The 10,056-nt window shown below is 42.1% G+C and overlaps 1 protein-coding gene across 2 annotated transcripts in view; it reads left to right on the forward strand.

Moving 5' to 3' along the window:
• LOC132881691 (von Willebrand factor A domain-containing protein 5A-like) overlaps positions 1 to 8,716 on the forward strand; it is an 80,733-nt gene extending 72,017 nt beyond the window's left edge. Inside the window, exons 19-20 of one of the 2 annotated variants that reach the window (XM_060914453.1) lie at positions 8,080 to 8,203; positions 8,437 to 8,716. In XM_060914453.1, coding sequence (XP_060770436.1) covers positions 8,080 to 8,203; positions 8,437 to 8,516 — 204 coding nt within the window. In that variant the 3' untranslated portion in view covers positions 8,517 to 8,716. The remainder of the gene's footprint in view (positions 1 to 8,079; positions 8,204 to 8,436) is intronic. The other variant, XM_060914452.1, reaches the window with a different exon arrangement.
• Positions 8,717 to 10,056: the final 1,340 nt, after the last annotated feature.

The following is a 10,056-nucleotide window of genomic DNA, read 5'->3' on the forward strand; positions in this document are numbered from 1 at the left end:
GAGGGTGAAATGATTAAACAAGTGAAATCAGGTGTAGCTCCTGCTTGGTTGGAATGAAAGCCTGCAGCCACACTGGCCCTTTGTGGATAGGATTGAAGACCCCTGGTCTACAGTGTCAAATGCAGCAGCTAGGTCTAAAAGTACAAGAACAGCACATACACCGGAATCACAAGTTAAAAGAATATCATTAAAAACTCTTAAAAGAGCCGATTCTGTGCTGTGCAGTGATTTAAAACCAGATTGGAAAACCTCAAGAATATTGTGCTCCTCCAGAAAGGACATTAATTGCTTGTAGATTGTCTTTTCGAGGAGTTTTGAAAGGAAGGGCAGTTTGGAAATGGGCCTATAATTAGCCAGAACTGCAGAATCTAGACCTGTTTTTTTAATTAAAGGTTGCACTACTGCATGTTTAAAGTTTTTAGGAACTACACCTGAGGACAAACTCCTGTTAATAACTGCAAGCACAGATGGACCCACAGTAGGAAAAACCTCTTTAAATAGTCGAGAGGGACAGCATCATTAGGAGAGCCTGAGGGCTTTAAATGACCAACAGTATCCTGTAAATCTGACAGAGTCACAGACTCAAACCTATCAAGGACAGCTGAGCAAGGGACAAAGACTGAAGGGTCATATGCAGAAGGTGAAATTAGAGCCCTAGTGCCAGCAACCCTGTCAATAAAAAAGTGAAGAAAGTCTTCACAAATAGTAGGCGAAGCCTCAATACCGACGGTCTGCGGAGCATTAAGAAGAGAGTCGATAGTCTTAAACAGAACACGAGGCTTATGACAGTTTGACAAAATAATATCAGAGAAATGTTTAGTTTCAGCAGCTTTCACAGTTGTCTGATAGTTACGCCAGCACTCTCTTAGCATTTGAAAAGACACTTGCAGTTTGTCTCTCTTCCACTTGCACTCAGCTCTACAGCACTGGCGTCTGACAGCACGAGTAGTGTCATTTAGCCAGGGTTCACATTTAGTTTTAGGCTGCCTAATTTTTAATGGAGCCACAGTGTCTAAAACAATTTGGCAGGAGGTGTGAAACCATGAACTAAGCTCGCCCATGTCGTTACACATTGATTCAGGAACGACACAGCTCTGATTAAAAACGGCTGAGAACTGACCAGCAGTGGAAAGGTTAATGACGCGACAGCGCCGGGCAGCAACAGCGCGAGGTTTAACTGTGTTACCGGCAACAACGACATCAAACAGTACAGGCATATGGTCCAAAAACACTGCGTCACAGATCTCCAAGTTAAAAACAGGCAAACCATATGATAAAACAAGACCTGAGTGTGTGTCCACGTTTTTGTGTGGGACCAGAAACAGACTGTACTAGATTAAAAGAGTCAGTGAGGTTAAGAAAGTCCTTCACCATTGGCTTAACAGGACAACACACATGAACATTAAAATCCCCATCAATAAGAACACGGTCATACTTGGGCATAATTTCAGCCAGGAAATCAGAAAAGTCACTTATGAAGTCCTTATTGTATTTGGGAGGTCTGTAAACCACTGCACACAACACTGTGTGAGGGCAAGCCAGTTCAAATAAACTCATCACAAAGCTGGTAAAAGAGGATGACAGAGACAGTTGCTTACATTTATAATAACTTTTATACAGTGGTGCTTGAAAGTTTGTGAACCCTTTACAATCTTCTATATTTCTGCATAAATATGACCTAAAACATCATCAGATTTTCACACATGTTCTAAAAGTAGATAAAGAGAACCCAGTTAAACAAATGAGACAAAAATATTATACTTGGTCATTTATTTATTGAGGAAAGTGATCCAATATTACATATCTGTGAGTGGCAAAAGTATGTGAACCTCTTGGATTAGCAGTTAATTTGAAGGTGAAATTAGAGTCAGGTGTTTTCAATCAATGGGATGACAATCAGGTGTGAGTGGGCACCCTGTTTTCTTTAAAAAACAGGGATCTATCAAAGTCTGATCTTCACAACACATTTGTGGAAGTGCATCATGGCACAAACAAAGGAGATTTCTGAGGACTTCAGAAAAAGCGTTGTTGATGCTCATAAGGCTGGAAAAGGTTACAAAACCATCTCTAAAGAGTTTGGACTCCACCAATCCACAGTCAGATTGTGTACAAATGGAGGAAATTCAAGACCATTGTTACCCTCCCCAGGAGTGGTCGACCAACAAAGATCACTCCAAGAGCAAAGCGTGTAATAGTCGGCGAGGTCACAAAAGACCCCAGGGTAACTTCTAAGCAACTGAAAGCCTCTCTCACATTGGCTAATGTTAATGTTCATGAGTCCACCATCAGGAGGACACTGAACAACAATGGTGTGTATGGCAAGGTTGCAAGGAGAAAGCCACTGCTCTCCAAAAAGAACATTGCTGCTCGTCTGCAGTTTGCTGAAGATCGCGTGGACAAGCCAGAAGGCTATTGGAAAAATGTTTTGTGGACGGATGAGACCAAAATAGAACCTTTTGGTTTAAATGAGAAGCGTTATGTTTGGAGAAAGGAAAACACTGCATTCCAGCATAAGAACCTTATCCCATCTGTGAAACATGGTGGTGGTAGTATCATGGTTTGGGCTTCTTTTGCTGCATCTGGGCCAGGACAGCTTGCCATCATTCATGGAACAATGAATTCTGAATTATACCAGCAAATTCTAAAGGGAAATGTCAGGACATCTATCCATGAACTGAATCTCAAGAGAAGGTGGGTCATGCAGCAAGACAATGACCCTAAGCACACAAGTCGTTCTACCAAAGAATGTTTAAAGAAGAATAAAGTTTGTGTTTTGGAATGTCCAAGTCAAAGTTGTGACCTTAATTCAATTGAAATGTTGTGGAAGGACCTGAAGCGAGCAGTTCATGTGAGGAAACCCACCAATATCCCAGAGTTGAAGCTGTTCTGTACGGAGGAATGGGCTAAAATTCCTCCAAGCCGGTGTGCAGGACTGATCAACAGTTACCAGAAATGTTTAGTTGCAGTTATTGCTGCACAAGGGGGTCACGCCAGATACTGAAAGCAAAGGTTCACATACTTTTGCCGCTCACAGATATGTAATATTGGATCATTTTCCTCAATAAATAAATGACCAAGTATAATATTTTTGTCTCGTTTGTTTAACTGGGTTCTCTTTATCTACTTTTAAGATTTGTGTGAAAATCTGATGATCTTTTCGGTCATATTTATGCAGAAATATAGAAAATTCTAAAGGGTTCACAAACTTTCAAGCACCACTGTAAATAGTCGCTATTCTTCCTCCTTGGCCCGAGGTCCGTGGGGAGTTAAAATAGCAACAATCCCCAGGTAAAAGTTCTGTGAGGGCACTGGACTCACCAACAGCTAGCCACGTCTCAGTCACACAGAGAAAATCCAGTCCTCAGGAAGTAAGGAAATCCTTCAGAATGAAAGTTTTGTTCGCCAGCGACCTAGCATTGATGAGCCCAAACTTGGCAGGAATTGGCGGATCCACAGTAGTGACCATCCAGGGGGCCCGACACAAAGGCCGTAGGTTGCACAAATTCACCCCGCGCCAGCGAGGCCGAGGAGAGCAGGGGCTGCGGGGCTGGAGCATCTCATCCGGGCCGACGACAGGTACCAGCCAGGCATCGACAGGGTCCAGCGAGCGTCGAGAAATAACAAGGTGAGGCACCGCTCCATACTTAGTCCAAGAAACCTTGGAAGTGCACGATAAACAGGCCTTCAGCCTTACCAGTCGACCGCTGCGTTTACCCCGGCGGCGGTGGCATTTACGCCAGAGGGATGGAGCTGGGGCGCGGCAGAGGTAAGCTGGGATCCCCAATAGCAAAGGGGGCAAAGACTTTTGTCCACCATGATCAAACCCCACCAGATCTTTGGTAGAAACTTGAATATCCAACAGTGTTTGGCAATCATACACCAGTAGCGAGTAGACATTTAGACTGACAAGTGACACATACAGCACAAACACACACAACGCTGGCAGAGACAGACGGCAGGCCACGCACACTGGCGCCATTTTGTATCTTCAAACAAGATGGGAAGGTAAGGGAGTCACTTACCTTCCCTGACTCCGCCCTCTGGTCACAGACCGACACTTGACCACGCCCCCGCTGCCACAGGGTCAAACTGTTTCAGAAGTTCTGTGCATGCCAAGAAAATCCCTTTGTTGTGGCTTTCAGATGATTCATCGTGACCTCTGAATAGAATACCTTGTTTACCCAGAATGCAGGTCACTACCACAACACATTTCAAGTACTCCCTTCTCTCATTTACCTCAGAGGAACTTGCCCTCTCTATTTGCTGCACAACACTACCTTTTAACAGACTAGCTTGATAGCTTTGCCAGCGAACTACATTGTCTTTGTGAGACTGAGTGGTTTCATGTTTCTGAAACAAGTTCAGCCCCTTCCTCCAATTTTTGACCCCATCAGTCACAAATACATCCTTTTTCAAATTTCTACCAAACACCCTACAACCATAACAGAATGCAGCATTCCTTCTATAGGAGTATTCAAGCCAGTTGTAGCTCTGGAACCAGTTATATTGAAAGGCTCTCTTTTGTGTGCCAAACAGACCTTGTGGGTACTGGGGCAGCTTTACTTGTTTAGGACCACTCTCCCTGTCACCCAAATCTAAAGTGGTGTCTGTAGATTCTCCTGATACTCCAGCCTGCTCTTGTAGTTCTGTTTCTCCATGCACCTCTCTGGTCTGCTGCCTTTCACCTTCACTGTACTCTCCCTGTTCTTCTCTCTCTGCTTCCAGGTCTTGCTCCTCGTCCTCTCTCTCTCTCTATTCTCCACCTGTGCTCTTTGCTCTCCCTCTCTCCATCCTCCTCTCTTCTTCTTTGCACACATACAAACATTTTGTGGTGAGCTACTAGTCATCTTCAAATAAATAAAACGTGAAGTAAATGCAGCAAGTGTAAGGGCTTGGTAAGAATCTACAGACACTGTCAACAGCATGCCAGGTTCATAGTGCAAGTGCGGTTTTAGACACAAAACAAAAGTCAAGTCTGACCCAATAATTATGGGCAAAAGGCTATCTTAAATAGGCTACCATTATTTTTCTCACCTGGTTCATCGTGTTCTCTCTCCTTTCCCCCCTCTCCATCATCCTCTCCTTGTGCTATCAAAAAAGTAGCTTAATGTTAGAATTCATCTACAGAGGCTATGGTAATCAACATTATCTTCACCATTCTTTTGACTATGGTAAAGTGCTCAGTAGGATTAATTTATTTTCTCACCTGAACATGACCTGTACTATTCTCTTAAAGAATGCATGTCCATCTATGGAAAAGCAGACATTTGTGGGTCAGATTTTCCCAGTGTTTCAGTTCACTATCCATGGGGTAGGTCTATATACATAATGAACCAGGCATTTCTTGACCAAGGTAGGCTATTTGCCTTTCAAATAATACCTGAGATACAAATTGACCTGGATCATACTGTACTGACCTCTCCATCTGTGGGAATATCTCCTGTATTTTCATTCTCCTGTGCTATAGATGGCTAGGAACATGGGCCTCAGAAGGCACTAGTTTAATCAACCTAGGCCATTAGAATGTTGTAGGCTATCACAGTGTTACAACGAATTCCCCTTCTATCCTTGGGCTAAGAAAGGTAACTTTTTAAAATAGCCTACTGTATGAAGCTGTATCATAAAGTAGGCAAACTTTGACATCTGTCTGAAACATAAATACATGATAGCCCAACCACAGTCACCTAAATGACCTAGCTTACATGAAACAATGATCATCCAATGTGAATGCTAGATAAGCTAGCGTTATCTACATAATCTAACTTTTTAAAATTCGGTTGGTGAGCTATAGGTGGCCAACTCCTGTAACGATGTTAACATTGCCCAGTTGTGCACAAAAATGGTCTCGGTAATAAATGGGATTAAGTTCATTTTTATAATTGTCTACAGGGAACACTACTATTGCATCTGTATTTTAATGTAATGTAATCGCAACTCCTATAGCCATACCTTTTACATCTCGCTGTGTTGTTGACAACTACACACAGATGCGCTGACTAACGTCTGCACTCTGCAGTAGCCTCCATTTGAATAAACAAACAATCAGGCAATCGCGCGAACGCCCAAACCAATCAGAAGAAGCTCCGATTTGTGCAAGGAGGAGGAATAGATTTTACTGGTCCATTTGGACCTATGATTTGGACTGTGCGGTTTCATGTGATATGCGTATGCTGTCTGTGTGACAAAGACGCCGCAAGTAATCTGACAGAGAAGAACGGGTGCGGCCGTCGGGAGGCAAAATTTGAATCAGGCTACTTATTTTTAGGTGTGCTAAGAAAATTTTTAGGGGTGTTTGATTATTTGATTCAGTTGGATCTAAATTTTTGTATTAGTATTGTATCGTGTAGATTCTGTAGTGTTTGGAAGTGTCTGCTGGTCTATGGTAAGTTAGTTCTCTCAGGTGGCTAATCTGGTGTAGTTTTAGTCTCCTTTAAAGTGTGAATTGTGAGCAGAGCTTCCTAAGATTTATTGAAGGTGTATTGTAGTAGTCTGCAGTGTTCAAAACCTATTCTGCAATGGTTAGAAGCATACATTTAGACAGAAAATGTGAAGTTTAGTGGTGTTTGTTACCTCTTCCTGTTCAGTTATGGTTACCATTTCTCTCTCAGTCCCACTGAAACTCTCTGACCTCATTTCTAATTAGGCTGCAGACATGTGCCTCAAACCTATCTGTCATCACATCTCACAGACCCAGAAGCTCTCATTCATAAACCAGAGGATGAACTACCAGTAACCTCATCTACCCTTCACTGTTGTCCCAGTCTCAGACAGTGGTGGTAGGTGGGCTCTGAAAGTGCCAGTCTGCTGTAAAGAAAGCTAATTTAATCTCAGCTTTAGCTTTACCATCTTGACTTTCTGGCATGAACTGAAAAATGGGTATCTCCACAGAACTCTGCTACAATGGCTGCTCTGCTTAAACTTTCTTATCCTCTGCTTATACTTTCTCTCCTACTCCATGAGAAACTGGCAGGGGTGGTGGCACATGTCTACTGTTGTCTCAGAGATGGAGACTTCTCCCCCTAGCTCATCTCATCCTTTCAATTCCCAGTTACCTCTCCATTTGACCTTCTCATCGTTGTCATCTACCACCCTAGGTTTGCTTCAGTCCTTTTGTCTTCTCCCTCTGAGGTGGACTGACACAAAGTGGAAAAGTGTGCTGTGGTCTGACGAGTCCACATTTTGAATTGCTTTTGGAAATAATGGACATTGTATCCTCTGGGCTAAAGAGGAAAAGGATCATCCAGATTGTTGCTTGTACAAAGTTCAAAAGTCGTCATCTGGATGGCAGCATATGCATGTCTTTTAAAAACTGTATGGAGGTGTGTTTGTGCCCATGGCATGGGTAACTTGCACATTTGTGAAGGCATAATTAATGCTGAAAGGTACAGTACATACAGTTTTTGAAGCAACATATACTGCCATCCAGACAGCGTCCTTTTCTGGGACATTCCTGCTTATTCCAGCAAGACAATGCCAAGCCACATTCTACACGTGTTACAAAAGCATGGCTTCATAGTAAGAGTGCATGTACTAAACTGGCTTGCTTGCCTCCCATTGAAAATGTGTGGTGCATTATGAAGTGCAAAATATAACCGAGACCCTAGACTGTTAAGCAACTGAAGTCATATATCAAGCAAAAATGGGAAAGATTTTTACTTTCAGAGCTTCAACAATTAGTGTCCTCAATTCCCAAATGCTTAGTGAGTATTGTTAAAATAAAAGGTGCTGTAACACAGTGGTAAACATACCCCTTTCCCAACTTTTTTGGAATGTGTTGCAGGCATCAAATTTAGAGAAAGTGTATATTTTCAAAAAAAAAAGCAATAATGTTTCCGTTTGAGCATTAAATGTTTTGTCTTTGTATTCAGTTGAGTATAGGTTGAAAAGAATTTGCAAGTCATTGTATTCTGTTTTTATTTACATTTTACAGTGTCACAACTTTTTTGGAATTAGGGTTGTAGATCAACTAAATGTGAAAATGATTAAAAGAAGTTTATTAATGTTATATCAATGGTACATAAACATGGGTTTATCCTACATTGGTATGTATGCAAATTTCCTTTTTGGTTTTGTGTGCAGGTGAAGCCAGATGTCTGGGCTACACTTCTGGCTCTGATTTGGTTACATGGCTTTAAGATCGATGCACAGGTTGAGTGGCAGTTTTTGGCCATGAAAGCAGTGGCATGGATCCGCACTCAGAAAGGTAAATTCTGCATTTCAGCAATCAGTTACTGAATTGTGGAATGACAATAAAACAAAACACATCAGATTTTTTTTTACACTGCTTGAAAAATTCCATATATTAAGCTCTTTGCTGATTAAAAAGCATGTCTAACTAGCACAAGATTACCAGATTTAATGCTAACATCTTTACAATGTCTTACTGTCATGGTGATGGTTATCGTGTGTGTGTGTGTGTGTGTGTGTTTGTTTCAGTGGTCAACCAGTCAGTGTGTATGCGGGTAGGAAATGCTCTGCTGGGCTGTCAGATTAAAGAAGATGCTCTTGGCCTCTGAAGAATTTACCATCTTACAGCATCTACACAAAAGCCGTGGCATCATTTCCCTTTCCTACAGTTTAAGAGAGCTTTTCTTTCATTAGCATGCTTTTACATATACTACTGTAGCTATACAGCTCTAGAAACTTGATTATCTTATAACAGTAAAGTAAGCAAATATAACCTCTTTGCACATATTTGATTGTCATTTGCAAAGCATTCAATAAAAATACAAGTTACATTTGTTTGTAAAATATTTTTGTTAACCTACATTTCATGTTGGTGATATTCTGTTACACTGAGTGCAGAATTATTAGGCAAGTGAGTATTTTGACCACAACATCCTTTTAATGCATGTTGTCCCACTCCAAGCTGTTTAGGCTTGAAAGTCTACTACCAATTAAGTATATCAGGTGCTGTGCATCTGTGTAATGAGAGGGGGTGTGGTCTAATGACATCAACACCCTATATCAGGTGTGCATAATTATTAGGCAACCTCTTTTCCTCTGGCAAAATGGGTCAGAAGAGAGATCTGACAGACTTTGAAAAGTATAAAATTGTGAGATGTCTTGCAGACGGATGCAGCACTCTTGAAATTGCGAAGATGTTGAAACGTGATCACCGAACAATCAAGCGTTTCATTGCAAATAGTCAACAGGGTCGAAAGAAGCGTGTGGGGAAAAAAAAGGCGCAAAATAACTGCACATGATCTGCGGAAAATCAAGCGTGAAGCTAACAAGCAGCCATTAGCATCCAGTTCTGCCATATTCCAGAGTTGCAACATTCCTGGAGTGTCAAAGAGTACAAGGTGTGCAATACTGAGGGACATGGCCAAGGTAAGGAAGGCTGAAAAACGACCACCACTGAGTAAGGCACACAAGATAAAACGTCAAGACTGGGCCAAGAAATATCTTAAGACTGATTTTTCTAAGGTGCTGTGGTCTGATGAGATGAGAGTGACTCTTGATGGGCCAGGTGGATGGGCCTGTGGCTGGATCAGTAATGGGCACAGAGCTCCACTCCGACTCAGACGCCAGCAAGGTGGAGGTGGAGTACTGCTATGGGCTGGTATCATCAAAGACGAGCTTGTTGGACCTTTTTGAGTTGAGGATGGACTCAAACTCAACTCCCAGACCTACTGCCAGTTCCTGGAAGAAACCTTCTTCAAGCAGTGGTATAGGAAAAAGTCAGCATCTTTCAAGAAGAACATGATTTTCATGCAGGATAACGCTCCATCTCATGCGTCCAAATACTCCACTGTGTGGCTAGCCAGTAAAGGTCTGAAAGGTGAAAAAAATAATGACATGGCCCCCTTGTTCACCTGACCTAAACCCCATAGAGAACCTGTGGTCCATTATAAAACGTGAGGTCTACAAAGAGGGAAAACAGTACACCTCTCTGAACAGCGTCTGGGAGGCCGTGGTTGCTGCTGCACACAATGTTGGTCATGAACAGATAAAGAAATTGACAGAATCTATGTATGGAAGGCTTTTGAGTGTCCTCATGAAGAAGGGTGGCTATATTGGTCACTGATTTGTTTTTGTTTTGTGTTTGAATGT

This window comes from Neoarius graeffei, chromosome 2 (genome assembly GCF_027579695.1).
Source record: "Neoarius graeffei isolate fNeoGra1 chromosome 2, fNeoGra1.pri, whole genome shotgun sequence".
Taxonomy (NCBI): domain Eukaryota; kingdom Metazoa; phylum Chordata; class Actinopteri; order Siluriformes; family Ariidae; genus Neoarius; species Neoarius graeffei.